The sequence below is a fragment of the Micrasema longulum genome, unplaced genomic scaffold, assembly GCF_059751315.1.
Source record: "Micrasema longulum isolate JH-2025_06_02 unplaced genomic scaffold, ASM5975131v1 h1tg000428l, whole genome shotgun sequence".
In the NCBI taxonomy this organism is placed as follows: Eukaryota; Metazoa; Arthropoda; class Insecta; order Trichoptera; family Brachycentridae; genus Micrasema; species Micrasema longulum.
The window spans coordinates 505,207-528,482 of NW_028277628.1; the positions used below are offsets into that span (position 1 = coordinate 505,207).

The 23,276-nt window shown below is 32.3% G+C and overlaps 2 protein-coding genes across 3 annotated transcripts in view; both read left to right on the top strand.

The window, feature by feature from the left end:
• LOC148281646 (nose resistant to fluoxetine protein 6-like) overlaps positions 1-21,198 on the top strand; it is a 73,388-nt gene extending 52,190 nt beyond the window's left edge. The window contains exons 5-12 of the mRNA XM_088226392.1: positions 6,195-6,358; positions 9,153-9,321; positions 11,331-11,524; positions 12,467-12,592; positions 15,623-15,828; positions 16,501-16,643; positions 19,906-20,017; positions 20,867-21,198. Of these exons, the coding sequence (XP_088082518.1) occupies positions 6,195-6,358; positions 9,153-9,321; positions 11,331-11,524; positions 12,467-12,592; positions 15,623-15,828; positions 16,501-16,643; positions 19,906-20,017; positions 20,867-20,922 (1,170 nt within the window). The 3' untranslated portion in view covers positions 20,923-21,198. The remainder of the gene's footprint in view (positions 1-6,194; positions 6,359-9,152; positions 9,322-11,330; positions 11,525-12,466; positions 12,593-15,622; positions 15,829-16,500; positions 16,644-19,905; positions 20,018-20,866) is intronic.
• Positions 21,199-22,425: 1,227 nt separating this feature from the next.
• Positions 22,426-23,276, top strand: part of LOC148281647 (phosphatidylinositol 4-phosphate 3-kinase C2 domain-containing subunit alpha-like) — a 46,451-nt gene continuing 45,600 nt past the window's right edge. For both annotated transcript variants that reach the window (XM_088226379.1, XM_088226380.1), the window contains exon 1: positions 22,426-22,841. In XM_088226379.1, the coding sequence (XP_088082505.1) occupies positions 22,733-22,841 (109 nt within the window). In that variant the 5' untranslated portion in view covers positions 22,426-22,732. The remainder of the gene's footprint in view (positions 22,842-23,276) is intronic.

A 23,276-nucleotide genomic window follows, 5' to 3' on the forward strand; every position in this document is an offset into this window, starting at 1 on the left:
TTCTTCAATTCCTTTACTGTTTCCATAACACTGTCCATTATATCCTTCCGAAGATTAATTGCACTGGTTAGTGCTTGAAGTACAGTACTTCCTATTAGTTTTGCTTTTCGACGCGAGTCTTCCAGAGGAAATCTAGCACTTCCTACAGGAGAGTGATCTCTTGTTGTAGGTGCAAAAGTTTGTTTTATAAATGTTCTTTTTATTTATTTACTAATTTCGTTTTTTTTTTACTTCTTTGGATTTGAAAGTTAAAGTTAAATAATAAGCGTGTGTATCTACTATCTACCACGGGCGAATCATCAAAATAAACGATTATGCACAGCTAATCATTATATTTGACTTTCGATAATAATGTTTTATAGTAAATATGTTTATCAGAAAATTAATAAAATATTTGCTATGTATTACGAATCACTACCACCGTTTATATCTTCCTACAAAAAAAATCTATGAAGTGCGCCCAGCGCCCAGCCCGTTCTCAGTGAACGATGAAACTTTGCTGATTACCTCAGCTTATTGCTCCGTACAAAAAGTGCCCTTTATTTTTAATCTGTAATCCAAGTCAGCTTTTTAAGTACTAAAACACGCTTGCAGATTTTAAATATTTTTTCATTATTCTCTATTCAAAAACTTGTATTTCGAACATTATTTCCGAAGGTCTTTTTTTCTTTGATAGGATACCGTCGACATATTATGTATCACATAGGACATTTGGCGTTCGCAGTTGCCGTTTTTGGCATGATTCATTTTAAAAGGAATCCAGTGCTCAGTGGTGACAGTTACTGCTGAATGTCATTCTGGTATTAGTTAACAAACTTTTGTACAAGTACCGTATTGAAATAGTGTAGAATAAAGCTACGTATATCGCGTGGTTAATAATAATTGTTGTTTGAGTTGATTTCTACAGAACCACAGAAAAAATAGTAATTTATAATTATATTACTCACATATTATGTACTTATGTATGTGTAGGTAGAAATTGGTAAACCTTTTTTTTTAGATTACCTAAAAATAAATCACGGCTCGCCACTGCTATATACACTTGTACGCTTTTGCTATACCTAGCTGTTCATTTTATCCCACCGTTCCTCTATTTGTCTGTTTAGTTATGGAGTCCCTTCACTTCTAGCTTAATATAGCTAAGGCACAAAGCTTAACCCAGATTTAAAGTTTCAAAGATTTATAATAAATGATAGTAGTCGACCTCCTTACCATCGTGAGGAGTTTAGTACTTACACGAATCCCTTGCTCGAATCCTAGCAAGGTAATAGTTAGTAGGGAAGTTCTGTCAACCTTTTATTTTTCCCCTAATACAAAAGTATTGGGTGTTAAAATAAGTTGTGTTCTATAGAATTAAGAATAGTCTAAAAACCACATACGCACATCAAACAGAAGGCGACTAAACTACTCATAAATGAGTAGGTTTACATGTTGACCCATTCGTTTATTTGAAGACTACGCTCAGTACGCCACTCCTGATTTGGATTCAACTATGCCGTATTGTGTCCTTTTAAAGTGTAGAAATACTGCTAGGATCTTAAAGAAACAGGATGGTATCACATCTCATGTGTAATTAGCAAACGAATGTTTAAGTGGCAAATGCATCACTTTAAAATTGAATTATTTTTCCATCTGTCAGATTGTCGAAGAAACAAAATGGAAATTTCTATAGTTTTAGCAGGGTAGCAAATTTTTTTACCCTACTTTGGTCATCTAATAAGAGAAATAATGAAAATTGGACCTCGGATTAAACAACTCTGTGGTGGACATTTGATCGACATTATCTTCAAAACATCAAATATTATTTAACGTGATATAAAAATACCCGTTTTATGTCAAATAAAATTTGTTTTATATTTTAAGTTTAAAGTTCATTAATTCAATTACTCTTATTAAATTACCCTTTACTTATCTACTCTGTTGTGTCTATCAATATTTCCGCGTGCACAATAAAATTTTAGAGAAATCAACAGATTGCTTTTTTTTACCTTACAATTGTGTTATGATTATTTTTTTCCCATCGTGCAACAACGAATGCGCGTGGTGAAAGTGGGGCATAGTGGGGGGATTATTGGACACAGTCCGATGTATTCAAATATGATTCTGCGCTTCTTCTGGACTATTCTTAATTCTATGTTGTGTCCATTTATTTTCAATTTAAAAAATGGGCACCAAAAATAAAACAAAATGGTAACGTATATTCGTCATTCAAAAGAAAATTTTCTGCTCTAGAAGAAATTATATATGCTTTTACAGAACACGCATTATTTTATTTGATTACAAGCCGTCAAAATGGAATGTCAAGTAGACGAAAGTGGGCATTTTCGACACATCTGGTAAAATAAAGCTGCTCGCGATATTTGCGCAGTGTACGGTAAAGATGCTATGAATAAAAGGACAGCTCGTCGATGGTTTTTGCGTTTCAAAAACGGTAATTTTGACCTGTAGCTCAATCACAAATAACTATCGATGTGCTAATAAGCGACGTGATCACAATTTCTCACCATGGCTGTTTATCGTATTTGCGATCACAATGGAACATCCTTGAACACCTAATATTAAATGTCAAAATATTTACGTTTCGCGACGTATAATCCTGCTGCGCAATCACATATTTTAATTTCACCGGTGTAAATATGGAAAATATTTCAAAGCTGCCATTTTTATTTATTTATTTATTATAAATCATGCTTTTTATGGCATTTAGCCAGTGGCTGGCAAGCCAAAATGATAAGAAAAGCAATCGCCATAGTAATTGTAATTTAATTTTCATTTCACTTTTTTGTATTAGATACTCTTTATTATTTTGCAAATGCAATATATTGTTATATTTTTATAGTAAACGCTGATTTTTCGCCAATGAACTGTATATTTACGGGGAAAACAAAAAACAAACCGACACGAGCGTTGACTTAGAGATTACACACGCGTTGACTTATGACTGCGATAACTTAAGCATGTTCATTATTGTTTATTGTGATCGCTCAAATGCTTACCATGTTCTTCAAGCACGCCGATAATTATTTGTGATTGAGCTACTGAAACCCTAACTTGTAAAACTCGTAAGTTCACAAATGGTAAATAATTATATTTTAACGTTTTCCGTTAGGACTTCAAATTATCTATATGTATGTAAAACTTGTGAATTCGTACAGCGTTACATTTTTTATTTCAAAAACGTCGCTACGATTCGCTACTGAAGCCAATAATTGGTTGCTTATTTTAATATTTGTTATGATAGTCTACAAAACCGGCATTAACTTTGTGGGATAACATAGTTAAATATATTGAATTTATCACTTTGTTTTAAACCAATTTATAAGAACACCTGTAGATGGAAAGATTTTTCCAAAACTAGTAGTGGTTTAAAATAAATTAAAGTGGTCTTAAAACTAAGTGTTTAATTAACTGAAAACGTTTTTGAGAAGGGCATATTTAAGTCTAGGCATTTACAGGGCTTATGACCTGTCATTGGATGTGTTAGTAGCCACTTTACACACTGTGTAACATTTACTATTCTGTACATGTTGAAACATTTACATTTCTTCAACTCTTCTATCTGTTGACTTTTGTAAAGTAAAAAAGCTGAAACACTTATCGTGTGGGTGAGATTCATCCGGCTGAACCAATTCACCAACAATTAGGGAGGAAATCCTGTCAGACTGCAAACACCGAAAACATTGTTAACTAACTGTTTAATTCGATACATTTAATTATGTTATTCCACTTGGGTAGAAAGGATGAAATTGCCTTAAGGCAATATGTCCACCATCATGCATATGTATGCAAACTGTGTATGTTTATAAAGTGTTTAAATAAATAAAATTAATTCCTATTCAATAAATAATACATTTTCTATTTTTCATAAAGAAAACTTAATTTTTATTTGTATCTAAAATTAAAGATAAACGTTATTGTAATACGGGCCCAGGTATATTGTCCAACAGTTTAGAAGATAATTGCTTATAAGGATTAATCATATTCCACTACAAACCACTATTTGTATTGTAAACACAAAACATTTTTTGAGAGTAGTGGGCGGGTACAAACGATTGAAATATGTTTGAATATCACAAAATCGCAAATGTTTATCTTAATAAAAATACATGGGTATTTCGGAGTGATCGGTACGAAATATGATTAAATATCACAAAATCGCAAATATTTATCTTAATTAAAATACATGGGTACTTCGGAACGATAATATCGGGAATCTTGATACCTTCTGACAGACTAGAATCAATATGAAGTCATGAATTAACTAAAATAGTATATAATCTTACAAAATTTATTAACATCACGCTCAATACAGGATGTAATTAAAAAATACTGTAAATGAGGTAGATATTTAACTGTCGGGATATTATAAGAAAACCAATATTTTTCGCAAACGCCTACTATTTTATGTTTTAAACAAAAAACTCAAGCTTTCCGCAAACTATAATACAACGTATTTACGTAATAAACCTACCATTTTGTACAGCCTATATTTATAATAAGGCACTAGGCACCTACGTCAATTATGTGCGCAGTTATAATATAATCTAATTTCATGTTTGTTAATCATGAATATTTATAACATTTAAGTTTGTAAGTAAAAATTCTTGATGGAAGTTCATTGTAATTTATAATATAACTAGCGGACCCGACAGACGTTGTCCTGCTCGAACGTTAGCTTGCCTGATTAGCTTGGAAAATTATGTTTCATTGATGAGTAGGTAGTGATTAAATTCAAAAACTAAAAATTAATAATTTTCAAATATTGAATTTAAGTAGATACCTAGGTACTTGTTTATGGTTGAATTCCAAAACATGAAATGAATATTTTTTTCAAATACGGCATTCTTTTTGCAAACGTCAAACTCCGGTCTTCTCACCAACGAAGTGGTGTACTTTTGTAGGAATATGATTTTTCAAAATGTATTGAATTTAATATTATTTTAGTATTACCAAACATCCAGTAAAACTAAGTAAATGAGAAGAAATTATAAGGAATTTAAGAAAAAAATCTGATTGGAATTCATAAAAAGCAAATGTTGTTTATAAACATTCAAAAACAACCTTTTTTTACACAAAAAAAAAACGACATCTTTCCATTTTTTTGTACATGCATTCTCCTCGATTGTAATCCTGGTAGATCGATGAATAAATCATTTATGCTCCTAATTAATCGGACCTTAAAAATCCCCTTATAAGGCGAAACAATCGTCCGATAACATAAATGAAATTAGTAGACTCAAATCACTGTTTGATTTTAATATTAAAATTGATTTTTAATATGATATTGTTTGAGTAATTTATGAAAACTTAATTGGATTATTTTATATCCTAATGCCTTTGTTTTTATTTTAAATATAAATTACTGCAAGTAATTATAAATAAATAAAAGAAACAAAAAACCAAAACTAAGAAAATTCAACAATGTTTGAGTATGTCCAAATGCTTGCAGACTGGCTGGATTTCCTCTCTAGGGAGTTATTCATGTTTAAATTTATTTCAACAGAGAGGGATAACATTTTTGAGAAGTGAATATGGAAGTCTAGGCATTTACAGGGCTTATGACTTGTATGCTTATGGCGTATGTCATTGGCTTGTTACACAGTGTGTAAATGCCTAGACTTCCATATTCCCTTCTCAAAAATGTTTTCCCTCTCGGTTGAAATAAATTTAAAAACTAAGAAAATTTATTGAAACAAAATGGACAGTGTTGCAATGTAATAGTAAGGAAATAAAAAAATAACTCGAGCGGAGTTTGAACTTCGGAGCTCTGGGAGACAATTACAATCGAAAGCTTACAGAGTTATCTTCGGCTGTCTATAAAGTGAAAGCGATATTCATGTACAAAATGTGTATATTTTAATAAAAATTTAAAGCATCCTCGTCGAAAACCTATGTATTATGAATCAACTATGCAAAACACTTGTATGCATATGTTATTTTTATACAGAAAACTTCATTTTACTTTGTAGATAAAATTGAAGACAAATGTTGACTTCCCATTGTCATTCGGGCCTGATCCGCGAAACCGAGACGCTAGCCACGGGACTTAACTTAATCGAGCCAACGACATCATAAGCCCTGTAAATGCCGAGACCTCCATATTCCCTTCTAGAATCTATTCCCTCGTTGTCCCCGTTGCGATGTATGTCAAGTATTCAAATAATTCGCCTACAATTTTTCTTTTCTTTTTCTAGATGATGAAAAGAGTTGAAAATACCCTGTTACTGAGCAACCCTTTACTCGTGGATACATTTCTGTTGATAAGCGCTTTTCTTTTCTGCAGACTGCTCCTTTTGGAGTTGGATAAAAGGGGAGGAATGGTGAATGTTATTCCTATTTACATTTTCAGATATATACGGTAAGGAATTCTATTTTCATAATTATTTCAAACGATAACTATCATTGTTCAGTGCACGATAAAGTGAATAACTTTTTTTTTTTAATTTTTCATTGATAAATCCTTACAGGTTACATACATTTAACAAAATATTTTTACTTTTAAAATTCACATTCTACTGTTAATAATAATATTTTTAACATCTTTTGTAAAGGTTGTCTGAGTCTTTTGTTTAGTTTTGTCTGGTAGTTTATTGTATAATTTAAGTCCGTGGTTTATTAGTCTCGATTGTCCTTTTCTCATTTTAAAAGGTTGTATATGATATTTTTCTGATAGTCTCGTATTGTGTTCATGTTTACTACAGTTTTTTTCAAGTTTTAATTCTTCGTCTACAATTACATCAATTTATGAATAAATTTTAACGATTCTGGTTTAAAGAGTTCAGTTACATTTAATTGTTTAGTTTGTTTAAAAGGTTCCTTAGTTACTGTTAGATAAGGTAGGTCATATACTAACGTTAATATTTTATTTTACTGTTTTTGTAGTCTGTTTATGTCATATTAATTTCCTGATCCCCATAGTAGTTGCACATAAGATATTTTAGTTTTTACATAGAAGTGAACATGTTACAATGTGTGGGAAATCAATGTATGACAGGGTTACGCATGATGAAATCGGGTGAAAGTGTAAATCTGAGTCAGGTATTTAAGGAAGGGTCTCTGATATGGTTTGGTCATTTAAAACATATGGATGACGAAAGAACGGTGAAACAAGTATATATAGCGAAAATGAACGGTAACGTGGGACGAAAACGACCAAGGAAGACGTGGAATGATCAGATAAACCAAAATCTTAAGTTTAGTCATGTCAAAAGCAGGCAGAACCGAAGGGCATGTATAACAAGATGCATAAATGTTGAAGAAGCTAGAAATGTACTTACATTAATTTGTTTTCCTTTTTTGGAACAAAGTTTTTGATTATTTTTAAAAAAAGACTCGATAATGTCGCCACTTTGCTAATTAAATTGTTGATATGAATTGTCCATGTCAATTGTCTGTCTTTTGTTAGTTCTAAGTATTTAACATGTTCAATTTCAATAAGTCGTTCATTATTTATGTAAGCATCTACTTTATGACTTTTTTTTCTATATTCAAAATGGATAATATTGCTTTTTTTTTTCATTACGTTTGTATTTGTCCATTTAGTCAACATAGTAAGGTCTTCGTTTATGTCATTGTTTGTTAATACGTCTGTTTGATTTTTATAGAATAGTCCAATGTCGTCGGCACACATAATACTTTTTCCTTTAAAATTTATTTTTCATTTTCAGCAAAAAATTAAAACTTTAATTTGTTGCAACAAACAGGGAAATTATTTTTTAGAAGGGAATATGGATGTCTAGGCATTTACATTAGCAACACCTGAAAACAGTTTTCAATTTTATGCTGCTTCTATACCAGTTAGTTTAATGAACAATGTTTTGAGTATGTCCAAATGTTTGAAGATGGGCTGGCTGATTTATTGCACCTACTAGGCAACGCTTGAAAACAGTTTTTTCAAATTTTATACTTCTTATACCAGTTTCAATGTTTTGAGTATCAGCAATCTTTTAAGTATGTTTGAGGCGTTGCCTAGTAGGCGAAATAATTCAGCCAGGTGACGCTCACTTACGACAATAAAGGATTTAACTCTTTTACTTCAAAATAGTCAACAAATGGAAGAGTTGAGGAAATGTAGATGTTTAAACATAGGCAAAATCGTGAATGTTACACAGTTTGTAATGTGGTCACTTAAACCTGCCAATTACTACTACTACTACCATCACGCCATTTCCCCGTAGGGGTAGGCACAGAAAATGGACCGCCACACACGTCTATCCTAGCGTACATTTCCAGCTTCATCCACATTCATGCATCTTGTCATACATGCCCTTCGGTTCTGCCGGCTTTTGACATGATCAGACTTAAGATTTTGGTTTATCTGATCATGCCACGTCTTCCTTGGTCGTCCTTGTCTAACGTTACTGTTCATTTTTGCTATATATACTTGTTTTACCATTCTTTCGTCGTCCATTCGTTCTACATGATCAAACCACCGCAGAGACCCTTTCTTAATCTTATCAATAATACCTTGGTGCTTTTTCGAGAATATGTAGGCTGGACGTGAAACACTGAACACGTGTCAGCAAAAGAACTCACACGAGAGGTAGTATTATACATGATCAATATAGTGCAGGCTATTGGTAAAATAAACCAAAGTAGGGAAGAAAATGCCGAACACTCCTCTAGTGGAACGGAAGGCCTGTTGACTACTGCCAACAGGCCGGCTTCTCCTGAAGAGTTTTGAGTGGTTTCCTCTCCACATAAGCAAATGCTGAGAAGTTCCTGATTAGCCCACATTAGTATATCCCTCCTGATCCCAACAGTTTAGATCAATTTAAAGAAATTTAATTGCAGAAAAATCCACTTTTGAAATATAAACCTTGTATATTATAAGCAAGGTAAATAATAAAGCAACTCCTATATAAAAAATAAAAAAAAAACACGTGTCAGCATATATATTTTAATTACTTGTAAAATAGTGTAAACTTTGGTAAGACCAAAAGTATGTTTTAAATTTTACCAAATTTATATTTATTTTTAAGCCTTGATACCTTGAAATCACTGAGAAAACTAAATGTATTTTACTGTTTTTACACAAAATAAATACTTCTCAGAAAACTGAGTTAGTACTGTTTTCAACTTGAAAAATATATAAATTTCGTATCTTATTCCGTAAGTAAAATATTAATCTTATGCTTTTTTTCTTTTTTTAGAGTAACTCCATCATACTTCGTAGTAATAGCTCTATACATGACCTGGCTAGACAAACTAGGAAGTGGTCCCCTATGGGACGCTAGAATGGTGCTTGAGAAGGAACGCTGTCTCAATTCCTGGTGGACAAATATTCTCTACATAAATAACTATATAAATACTGATAATTTGGTAAGCTGTAACCTATTTCTTTGTATTACTACGTGTACGTTTTTCTTCCTTTCGAAGCGAGATCCGGGAAGTATGTACGCCGTCCCGATTCGAAACTAACACGGTATTCCTTTCTCAAAGTAATAACGAGCTACGGCTATAGATATGCCATTTCGATCTATTGCATGGAACAAAAGCTTTGCGAATTTTCGTTTTTTTTTTTTAATAAAAATGACGTTGCATATGAAATTTAATGCTTTTGCCAATGTCTTGTTGAATTATTTTATGAACAAACTGGTTCGCCGTACGCAACCAGACTCAATCGTCGGGTCTGCAATATAAACATAGGTAAGTCTAACAGTTCCAAGAACTTCTCTCCTTTCTCGTTTAAAAATTAAAAAAAGGGAATCCCTCCACCAAACGATCAATTCTCCACCCATACTCATACTCATACTACTGTCTCCGATTCAACAACAGGCCCTGGGGCCGTGCTCTACAAATCAATTCCGTATTTTTTTTTAAATTAAAATAAAATGTACTATATAGATGGAATCCTGCTATCTAAGATGAGTTTTTTAATTTTTTTGATAAATTGATTGGCTGGTTTAAGTAGCCACTTTACACACTGTGTAACATTCACCATTCTGCCTATATTTTAACATCTATATTCCTTCAATTCGTTCATCTGTTGATGTTTGTGAAGTTAGTGAAGATGGCTGAAAACAGACTAACATTAAACCCATCAAAAACTGAACAACCGTGGGAGGCTTCAGCCAGACGACAGAATTTGATCCAGGATACGGCTCTACCCAATGTAGGGAGTACCGTTTTACCCACCGTTAAACTACTGGGAGTTTTACTCAATTCTGACCTATCTCTTGACGCTCACATTAGTAGAACGATAAGTTCATGCTTCTACCAGCTGAGACAAATTAAATGCATACGCAAAAATTTGCCGGTTGATGCCGCCCGTCAATTAATAAATGCGTTTGTAGTGTCTAGAGTCGATTATTGTAATGGTATCTATGCAGGTCTACCAATGAACAAAATGACTCGCCTACAATCTGTATTGAATGCCGCAGCGAGACTTATTTTCGGAATCTCTAAGTTCAGTCATATCACTCCACTACTTCGGGAACTACACTGGCTACGTTTTCCACAGAGGGTCGAATACAAACTCTGTTGGCTTATGTATAAGTCACTGCACAACTCGGCTCCGGAATATCTAAGGGAACTATGCATTCCAGATGAACTAGCTGACAGGCGTCTCACGCTTAGATCAGCTACGTCTACGGCGAGAGGAAAAGTTATTATACCTCTACGCAAACAGCGCACTAAATTTGGTGAGCGCGCATTTGCGGTCGCAGGCCCTATGGCATGGAACGCTCTCCCAGCAGAGGTGCGAGGCTGTGAAAGTGAAGTGATGTTTCGGAAAAAACTTAAAACCCACTTGTTCTCTAAATCATTTGAATAAATCCGTAGCACGTGACAACAAAATAAATTATTTTAATTAAATTACAAATTTAAAAGCTTCAATTAAATTAACTTAACAATAGAATCACCATGTAAAGCGCCCTTGTTAAGTTATCCACAATAAATAAATAAATAAAGAGCTGAAACCTTTTTTTTCAGGCGTTGCCTAGTATGTTGGTGAAACAATTCAATTAGATGAATCTCACCCGCATAAATAGAGGTTTCGGCTCTTTAACTTCACAAACATCAACAGATGAAAGAATTGAAGGAATATAGATGTTCAAATATAGGCAGAATGGTGAATGTTACACAGTGTGTAAAGTGGCCACTTAAACCAGCCATTGACAGGTCATAAGCCCTGTAGATGCCTAGACTACATTACCTTCTCTTAAATGTTCTTCATCCCTGTTGTAATATGTTAATGTAAACAGCTCCCCAGGGAGTCGAATCCAGTCCTTGTCTACAAAAATTTGGACAAACTTTAAAATATTGTTGATAAATGTTCATGTTGTAATTACTGTCTTAATCGCGTCACATTTTCGTGTCATATTTTTCAGTGCATGTTCCAATCGTGGTACCTCTCAGTTGATACTCAGCTTTTCTTCCTGGCACCGGCAATAATCTACCCCCTGTGGAAATGGCCCAAAGTTGGACAATGGATACTCGGAGTCATAACGTGCATTTCAACCATAATACCTTTTATCATTACATACTGGCAAGAACTGGATCCTACTCTGCTCCCATATCCAAAGTAATACGTCATTTTTATTTGTTAGTATTTTAACATTTCATGACCGCCATTTGTAAAGTAATGTTGTCAAGGAGATTTACTATAGAAATAAAAGACGAGTGATACTTTAATCCATAAATTTGGAATATCCAGTGAATATCCATCGCTTTCGCGACATCTTCAAAAATGGTATCTTTATTAAGAAGTTCAATGTATTTATACAAAAAAGAGGTAAGGATAATTCAAAATTATAAGAAAGTAAATAAAATAAAGTTATTTTTATCTTAAGGATCATTATCAAATTTTTTTTGGGTTAACTAATAAGTTGATATAATGCTATTTTAATGAGTTTAAGTATTATTTTTTTGTATCCCATCCTTCGTGAGTATGATTTTTGTCAATTATGATTTCTGAAAAACAAAGGGTAAAAAGTCATCGGTAAAAATATATTACAATGGGTATAGTAATGGAGAATGCACGTGTGTTATCTGATAATTAAATCATTCTACGTCGGGTTTATATTTTAATCTATTAATTTCGAGAATTTATAGTTTGTCAAGTTTATGGCATTTAGGTGCAACGTAAACTGAAACCGGTCACTGGATATTCCAAATATGTGGATCAAAGTATCACTCGTCTTTTATTTCTATAATAAATTACAATGAACTTCCATCAAGAATTTTCATTTACAAACTTAAATGTTTTTGTTACGGAGAGTAAAGATTCAAAGTGAGTCCGTCCAGAACTCCAAATCTGTTGAAAGATGACTTAATATGATATGTTGGTGTTTAAGGCATATTGAATTGTATATAAATTACATATTTACTGCAATAATCAAAATATATTTAACAAAATTATGGTTAAGCGCACTTTATTTTCCAAAATAGATGCTTCTATTCTTATAAGAGAAAGGTCATTATTTTGGACAAATTAGCTTTAATAATTATTTTGTCATTTTTCCAGGGAGGTGGTTGATCTTTCCAGTAACTACTATTTTAAGGAAGCTTATATTAAAACCCACATGAGAGCCAACGCATATTTTGTAGGACTAATAAGTGGATACGTTTTGCATAAAATTCAAGCGAATGGGTGAGCATTTTGAACTCATTAATATGTCCCATAACTTAACTTAAAATTCCGTTTAAATATTGTAACTTTTCTCGAGTATCGAGAACTGCGTCTGACAAACGTTAGAAAAAAAGCAAAGACAATCGATACAGGACAAATAACATGCTTATCAGATTATATATATCAAAGAGAAAAAAAGCTAGGTAGATGCCTTGCAGGAAACTTACGGACGTATTCAGAAACAAAACTCGAGTTGAGGAAAGTACCTACATTAGGATCACATAATATTTATTTTTTTGATGTACAAACAATAAAAAAATTATATTTCTAATACAGAAATACGTAAATAAAAAAAGGCACTACTTATTTTTCATCAATTACATGTAAACACTTATAAAATACACATGAGTGTTTACATGTAATTTTATTAGTAACATAAATTATTATAAAAAATAATTTAATAATATAAAACACATATTGTATACACATGTAAGCACTAATGAAATTCACATTTAAATAAAATTATCTATTTATAAATTAATACAATTCAAATTCGATTAAATTAAATTATTGTAAAAATTTATCAAGTTGTCGGAGTTATCATTAAATGTCCCCGGCTACCGCACCCGTCACACGTCGAGCTCTCTATTTCATCTGCCAGCAGTTCGTACGAACTATGCCCAGAACTCTCCACTTATACGTTTTGTTAGTGAATATAATTTGAATTCTTCCCTTATTGATCCATTTGATTGTGAAGAAATAACATTTAAAATGCGCGTCTTAAAACATACTTTTTTGTCTTATACTTAGTTTCAATAATAAAGTCTTATTTTATTTTATTTTATTTTATTATTATTTTTTATCTCTAATTCTTAATATTTTTAATATATTTACATTTTCGACACTTGACACTTGTGCAATATTTACACACATGTCCACCCTCATTCCAATATAACACCCACCCTCTCACTCACTCACTCACACGAACACACTAGTATGTATTGTACGTGTATTAATTGTATTTCTGTGGATATCTGTCATTGGTTTTATTCTCTGTATATTTTATTTGTTGTATTTTTGTTACATGTATTACTGTTGATATCCCCAATAAATAAAAAAAAAATAAAAAAATATATATATATAAAAACTCATATTGTATACACTTCTTAAACGTAAACAATCCAGTAAAAATATGTTCACTGTTCTCTGTTGTTATCTACATATCGTGGCTTTACTGACAAAATGCATTATTTTTTTTTTTTTCATTTGAAAGGGTAAATATGAACAAAAAATATACAAGGAAAAATAATCAACAATATTTTGAGTTTCTTTTTTTTTTAATGTTCTTCATCCATGTTGTCATATGTTAAGCAAAAATAAGAAACCGGCTTGTCAGCAGGTTTCATATTTTTCCTTTACAATGAAAAAAATTAAAGATATTCTAAAAATTTTCAAAGCAATAGGTACAAACATTATTAAGATCTAAAAGATAAGCATACGTTATAAAACATGTTCCGACATAATCGCATTCAAAGCTTTTTTATTCTTTCAACGCATTATTTCTCCCACAACATTTTTTTAAGCTTTGAAAAAGTAATCATAAAATTTAAAATCAACATCTTGCATCTATATTTAAAAATATTTTAAATATATAAAGACTGTTAACTTGATGCATTCTGTGAGTATATACTCGATTTTATCAAGTTATTGTCTGCATCTTATGCAGAAAATAACTTGATTGTGAGGACAATTGAATGTACTTTCCTCACTTTAAGTAATGTCTCTAAATGCGTGGATTGATCGCAAAACCTGTTTGCGTAATGTAAAAGTGAAGAAGTTACACTATAATTCATTACACATAAATAATATCATACAAACAATGACTATTTTTTATTTATTTAAATGCTTGCTGGTAATCACTTGCATTTTTCAAATTTATTTCATGAAAGGCTCATTTATCTAAACAAAAACCTACAATATAAAAAATATAAAAAGTCAGACGCTACAACAATGCTGACTTTCGGAAAGACCGATATTTTAAAATAAATAAATATTTATTTACTATTTATTAAACATTTCATATACGTTAAAGAGCGGGCATATTGCATTAAGGTAATTTCTTCCTATATACCTAATAATACTAAATATTAATATTTTTGATGTTTGAAGCACTCACTTTGTGGAACATTATTATTTTATACATTAAAATAAAATAAAATCACTTTGTTTTTATGTACGACTTATATTTTTTATAATTTGACAACCAACTAGTTTCGGCAACACTATGCCTTCTTCAGGGTTAATTACAAACTAACATAACGTATATAAATGTTTCACAGTGAAGGGAGAGTGAGCGTGGGTACGAGGTTAGAGAAGAGAAGGGGTTTGTGTGTGGATTTAGGGAGAGGGAACATATTTAAAATGGGACTATTACTAAGATTTATTTGTTTATTAATAATATTTAAATTTTTATTTACAGCCTTTCTAATCTCCAATATTTCAAAATAATCAAGTGCATACTCTTTTTTGTTTGTATGTAGAATTTCGATGCCATCTTCAAAGATCGACATCGAATGAGTGACTATTTGCTAGGATATGGTCAGCAAACTGCAAACAAAAAATTATTGTTTTTAAGACATCTCATATGTTCTTTAACTCTAGTTTTAATAGTACGTGATGTTTTTTCTATTTAAAATGACTTGCGGTCATGGCACCTCAACTTGTAAAGTGCAACTTGTAAACCTAAATCCACACACAAACCCCCTCTCTTCTCTACCCCCGTAGCCACGCCCACTCTACCTTCACTGTGAAAATTGTATATACATGTGTTATGTTAGTTTGTAATTAACACTAAAGAAGGCATAGTATTGCCGAAACTAGTTGGTTGTCAAATTATAAAAAAATTATATGGTACATAAAAACAAAGTGATTTTATTTTATTTTAATGTACCAAATATCAATATTTATATCAACGGAAAATGCTCTAGTATATGTAGTCCACAAACGTCTAGTAGCGCATAAAAAGACCAATTGCCTGTTTCTTTCTTCTAGGTACAAATTAGAGAGGAAACAGCTGATAATAGGATGGGTTCTGGCCATTGTTTGTGGAACTAGCTCAGTGTTAACACTTTCAGTATTTTTCCAGTCATTTTACAATTATAGCCCCCTGTACTCAGCAATATATTCCGCTCTACATCGGATTGCCTGGGCAGGATCCACTGGTTGGCTTCTCATAGTTTGCTCAACCAAAAACGGAGGTAATCAAAATATATAGCATTACCTATGTACGAATTATTTCACAATATTATTCTAGATTTTTTATGCACTTTCATATACAAAAAAATATTATACAGGGTGTTCTTTAAACCCTGTCACATTCGAAACCACGATTATCAGTATGAGCAAGAAGACATATTGGCACATTAAAATATTTTTTTAGAACTAATAAAATTTAAAAAAAATAAAATATAAAAAAAGCTAATGGTTGCTTACTTCTGCAGGGGTGAAACGAGGAGGGGGAAGGCGGGAGTCTAATACTGCGCCGCGCTCCCCTCACTTCTCCCCTGCAGAAGTAAGCAACCATTTGTTTTTTTAATATTTTATTTTCAAAAATTTTCTTTGTTCTAAATATTATTTTTAATATGCTAATATGTCTTCTTGCCCATACTGATCATCGTGGTGTCATATGAGACCGGGTTTAAAGAACACCATGTATATAAAAATTACTCAATTAAATTGGTTTTAAGCGTTGAAGCCGATTACTACCAAAAATATTATAATCGCCTTTGAATTTTAAAAAAATATCAACGAAAATAGGCTAAATTATTATTCCTCTAGATTAATTTGTGTTTTAAAAATCTGCCAAAATATCTACGTACCTTAATATTACATATTCGTTGAATTTGACGTTTTTTAAATGTTTTTTCCAGGACCTCTAGAAAAACTGTTTTTATGGAAACCCTTAATACCATTAGGAAGGCTAACATTCTGCGCATACTTAGTCAATGGACTTGTGGAATTACATTCTCTCGGAACTTTAAGAGAGTCCGTTCATTTGAGCATTTATGGTTTGGTAAGTGTACCTTTTTGTGTAAAAAATGTACTTTAACACAAAGGGTGAAATATAAGGTGCTCGGCCATAGTGGGCGGCGCAGCGCGGGCGCGGTGAGGGGTTGCCTTGCCGCGCTCACACGTATGGACAGTACACTTGTTCATCATAGAAGCACTTGACAATTACAATATACTTGCTTCTACCCGCGACTTCGCTTGCGTGGTATTAGGGAGAAATTAGTTTATTGATTTTGTTTAATTATTTTATTTATTTATTTATTTTTTACATATTTTTTACAGCAATTTACAATGAATTATTTATAAGTAGTAAAAGTAAACATATGCAGGGTGTTCATTAAACCCTGTCACATCCGAAACCACGATAATCAGTATGAGCAAGAAGACATATTGGCATATTAAAATATTTTTTTAGAACAAACAAAATTTTAAAAATTAAAATATTAAAAAAGCAAATAGTTGCTTACTTCTGCAGGGGTGAAACGAGGAGGGGATAGGGGGGAGTCTGATACTGCGCCGCGCTCCCCTCACTTCTCCCGTGCAGAAATAAGCAACCATTTGATTTTTTTAATATTTCTTTTTTTTTTTTAATCTTTGTTCTAAATATTTTTTTTAATGTGCTAATATGTCTTCTTGCCCATACTGATCATCGTCGTTTTGGATGCGACAGGGCTTAAAGAACAACTTGCATATCTTTTATTTTTGCTAGTAGTTCATCTAAACTGCCTAACTAGGGATAGATTCCCCGTTCTAAGGCGGTAAATTATGCATTTTATAATAATATTAAAAAGTAATTACTGTTTGATGATTAATCAATTACTTTTGGGTGGAATAAAGTAATGAGAGAAAGGACACAACTAACTCCGGTGACAACCGTCATCAAGCGGAGGCGACACGGTTGGCTTGGCCATGTACTGCGGATGCCTTCTGAGCGCCATAACCACGCTTGCCGTTCGTCGGCGGTTTATGTCAGAACTACGGGACGTAAACCTGACTTGGGAGGATGTACAGGAGCTGGCAGCCGACAGATATGCTTGGAGGATCTTCGTGAACACTATATGCTCCAACTAGGGAGCGGACATGGAATGATGATGATGAATTACTTTTGTCGTTTAACAATAAGATTTTTTTCCTATTGAATGATACACTCTATCGGGATAAAAAGGAGCCTGTATCGACTGCCAGGAAAGAGATTTGTGACACTTGTCAGCTCTCCGGCTATCCCTATGCAAAAAATCATGTTAATCGGTCGCTCCGTCACGACGTGAAAGAAGAATTAATTTTTCCACTAAGAAATTTCCCAAGTGTTTTTTTTAAATATGGAAAGTAGCCTATGTCACTTCTTAGCTCTCTGGCACTATCAAGTCGACTGGCAGTTCCGTTGCGACGAGAAATAAACACAAACAAATAAACGGACAAACACACTTTCGCATTTATAATATCATGTAGGTAGCATGGATTAAACCACGCTTGCCTACTTTACAAGGCATCAGGTTCTCGACGTCCTTGACGTCCACTGCTGACTGTTCGTCGGCAGTTTATGTCAGAACTTCGGGACGAGAACCTCACTTGGGAGGACGCACAAGAGCTGGCAGCCGATAGAGATAGTCCTTTGTGGATACCATATGCTCCAACTAGGGAGCGGACATAGAATAATTGAACGTAGTTATGCAGAAAGCAGCCAATCCACAATTTTGAAAATATTAGACATTAATGTTATCAGGAACAGTGATGTCAATTCTATGTTCTGATAAAAACAGCCAGGCCGCTTCATACTAAAAACTGTATTAATCACCTTCTGAAAATGATGTCGATTACAAAAACGGCATTTCTAAATTTGCAGAAAACACCCACAGCATTAGAAAAATCTTATGGTACTTTAAAAATCATTAAAACTGGTGAAATACAAATTTGAATTCTCGTTTGTCATATAAAAAAAAACTCGTGTATTCATTGTTTATCATTTGTTGAAGTCAAAAACATTCCAACTATTGTGTAGATTTGATAATTCACTCTTTTCACAAAAGTGCTATTATCTCAGTTTCACTTTTCTATGGCTGGCTGCTTTCTGCATAAATACGTTCAATTATGATGATGGGTATCGATTTAAGCTTAGTTTTTTAGTGAAAATTCTAGTAGGAAGTTCATTCAAATTTATTATACAAATAAAAAACGACTGAAACAATTTATATATTTCAGTTATGTCATTTGGAATAACCACATTACCACACACCAGTTATAAAACATTTTTTCAAATAAAATAATAAGCCGAATTCCTAATCCTCCAACCGAAATAACAGTCATTTACTTAAAACTTAAATTGATGATTTTCTTAACTTTTTAAATTTATTTTCATTACGTTTGAATATTAAATGACTTATAATAATTAATGTGTAAGGGCCTGTCGGTGAACCAAGTAACAAGCTATTTTTGTTAGTGTTAGTACTCGCGGTGTCGGCCTCGTGACGTAGTGATCAGCGCATTTGCCTACCATGCAAGATTTCCCGGATTCGATTCCTGGACATGGTTGACATGAAATATTCATTTGAAAGGGTGTTTTTACATTGGAATATTTCATAGTCCCTGTACTGGTCCCTGTCTTACCTTCGTGTAACAAAAATGATCAAGATACACTGCGGTGTACCAATGCATTGCCCTATGCACCATTAGGTGCGGAAAGGGAATGATGATGATGTTAGTACGCACAGTTAAATATTTTACACAAAAACTTTCTGCTATCTACACATAACAAAGGTTATTAAAAATTTTAATGAACTGTGCCTTCAAAATGATTTTTTTTTTAATGATTTTCTCAGTTACTTAGGTTAATCAATAACTTTTGTATCGCTCATTCAAAAATACTTTTTAAAAAATATAAATATGTACCTTTATATAAAAAGTGTTAAATGGGCTTGTTATATTTACTTACAATATTTTCATAAATTGAATTAACATTCATACGAAAATCTTCTTCTAAGTTTTTTTTTGCTTTTTCCACCCCTAACTGGAATGTTCTAGCCAGTGTCAAGTTTAAAATGACCATACGAAAATCGCAAACTTCTCTCATAAAACAAAACGTAAAACCATAGAATTAAGAACAGTTCTTCTCTGCGTAAAACCATAAAAAATCAATACAAAGCGATCGTGTTATTTTGGACGATATTAATAAGTTTTAAACATACCATCACATTGTTACTACTTTTGCAAACTCAAATTGTTTTACACACTGTCGATATTATTTATTATAAACTAAATTTGTTTTTCAGGCCGTCTTGTGCTTCTCTCACATACTACAGACCTTCGTTGGGGCCCTTGTGCTTTGCGTTATGTTTGAGTCCCCGATTCATGGCTTTGAACGAATTTTATTAAAAGCAATAGGTTCGTATTTTACCATTATGGCACCTGTAGAAAATCCTTATTCTGCGTCGTTCATATCACATTGTTTACAAATTCCTACAATAAATAGAAAAGTCAAGAAGAGTAGAAAATAGTTGAAGGCACGCTGACGTTAGTTTTTTTCCTAATTACGATCAGAGAAAATTGTTTAATTACAATACCCAACATTTCTGAAAACTTAACTGAAAACTAAAATGTAACGTCAAAATCTTGTAAAAAATCAGTGTTGCCAAAATTAAGTGTAGTTCAGATTTTTACTGATTTCTACTCGTTTTAGACTATATTTTTCCAGGCTTTCGTGTGTTGACAAAGTTATTTTTGTATTTGGGTTGCTCTGAGCATTTATTTACACATTCTTAACTGATTTTTTTATCAGTGGTTTGCTCACTATTTACAACAGTATACATTTTAATTGAGTATATAACAACCATACAAACCCTACAAAATAAAATAATAAATGTATAAGACAGTACCAATCTGCTGTAAAAAGCACATATCCATAAATCTTCCAAATAAAAACAATTATATTTATCTGTTGTCGTGGGATGCATTAGCAAGACCATATATTAAAAAGAGAACCTTGAATAAAAAGTCTCTAGCTCATAATATAATAAATTACTTAGGAATTGCGCTACTGTACGGCTACTATTGCAGCCTTTTGTACTTGCTTCTGACTAGTGCATAAATATGAATCGAACTCATATAAATTTGAGGTAGTTGTATATAAGTACTCTAATATAACAACATATTTAGATAATTAAGTTAAAATGACCAAAACTAAACAACCTACTCCTTATCGTTCCTACATTTTAAAATTTGTATTATTTTTAGGAAATACTAACAAATCAGCAAGGGAAAGGAAGCGTGATTTGGAAAGCGTCCAATGAGTGATTTCCTACGGGCAGAAAGAGTTACCCGCTATATGCCTAGTATTATGTTCTAAATGAAAATATTATTATGTACATAAGAAGTATTATTTGTAACTCTACACCATGTGCCAAGCATTTATGTTTACCATTGAAGTACCTGATCTTCATAATGCCTTAATCTGTATTTAAATGTATTAACTACTATATAATTTGTTATTGCCATAGCTGTAAGTAATTTAATTTGTATGATATTTTTTTACTGATAAATGAATATAACTTGTTTTTAAAATAAAATTATTTTTTTATTCCTTATAATTCAAATTTGTTAGACTAAACTAAACTTATGAATAGAAAGCCGGGTAAAAAATAGACTACCCTGGCAATACTAACAAAATGTTCGCTTTATTTTATTTAACAATCTGACAGACAGTAAAGTAATCGAATACTTAAATAATATTTTTTATGAATTTGCTACTTACGCATGAAATGTGATTTCATCCTATTCCCCTATAATCCCAGCAGTATTTTTACACTTAAAACGACACAACATGGCGTAATCGTATTTTAATCGGCAGTTGTGTACTAAGCGACGTCTACAGACTTACTAATGCCCAAAACGTAAAACTATTCATTTATGAGTAGTTTTGTCGGCTTCAGTTTGATGTGCGTACATAGTTTCTGTACAATTATAATTCTATGGGCATATGTTTGTAAAGTTATTATCATAAATAAATCTGATTTTGTATTCACTTATCAATGTCTCTAAAGCAGAAATGTGAAACATATTTGGTCATAGATTTGCCACATGACGGTACCTGTGGATAATTTTATGGTCTTGAAAGCATTGTTTACAAGTTGATACTAGCTTTATGCCATAAAATGTAAATCAAGTTGTGGTAGAGTGGAATAAGAGCCTCAAACCAATACCGACTACATTTTTTTTTTTTGCACCACAACAGGCCAGGAGGCCTAATTACAGTGGTGAATTACATCACAGAGCAGCCAGGCTTGAGAAAAATCACATTTTAATTTTTGTGTTCTCACCGGGAATTGAACCCGGAACCTTCCGTGCTTGAGTCAAGCGTCTTGACCACTACACCACGGAGGCCGCCGACTAGATTAGGTGTGGCTTAGAACATTAAAGTGCGACATTACTACAGGATCATCATAATTCAGTTTGTTATAGATATCTAATTTCAACTCAACATATTATTAACCTATTAATTTAACAAACATATAATTACGTTAATTGTAACGAGGTGTACATAAAAATATATAGGATGACAAATAATATGTTTCATTTGCCATCTATAATTACTTTTGTTTGCATCTAAAGAATATTGCAATGCGAATTATATAATAAGTAAAATTAAAATATGAATTGATCATAGATACTTTACAAATATTATTTATATTTTTTTTTTTTAAACCGTAGGTACCCATTTCTTGAAAGTACTTTGAATTTTTTTTTTCTGGCAAGTACAAAAACGAATTCCATAGAAAAAATACTTTACACAACTTGTCTATGACTATTTTATAACTAAAACTGACGTTTCATTAGAATTGTTATTTGGAACACTAGAAAGTTTTTGCATTTACTGTCTTTATTTTACGGGTGACCTATTCGCCGTGCAATTAAATTTTATTTCGCTTCGCAATGATTTTTGATTCGTGGTCATAGAACTCTCAGTTAAATCTGTATAAAGACTATCATTGTGATTGCCGTCTGACACCATGTCTGGAACAAAGATCGTTCATAGTTCGATTTGAGTGACTCTGTTTTCGATCAATAAGGCATATTTGTGTGAGAAATGTGTTTAGTTTTATAATGTCGGACTACGAGCTGCAATTTCAAGCTGATTTAGAAAGAGCACAAGCTCTCAGTCTAGAGAGTTTGGCATTGGAAAAATTCAGGAAGCAAAGGAGTATTAATTCAGGTAACCGAGATAATTCACCATACACTACGTTTCAGATATGTTCTTTTGCACTGTTATTGAATTACAGCAAAGGATTTTTTATTTATACAATATGTTTTATAGTACACACGTTTTTGTTTTATTATTTTCGATAAATGTTATATAAACATAATTTGGTTTGTTGTGTTATTGTTTATAAAAACTTCCGATGTTTTGACATGTCAAATACAGTTAATTGAATATACTTCCTTTGGATGATTCACGGTCTTAACAGTTCATTTTAAATCTATCTGGCTTAGTTATCTCTCTACTATTGTGTTTGGTTTAATTCAAAGTGAACTGATACCAGACTTGAGAATATTGTTTTCTAATTACTCTAATGACATTTTGATCTAATGATAATTTAGACTTGGAGAGTTATTTGGAGAAGCGTTGCTCATGTGTAAGTAAATTTAT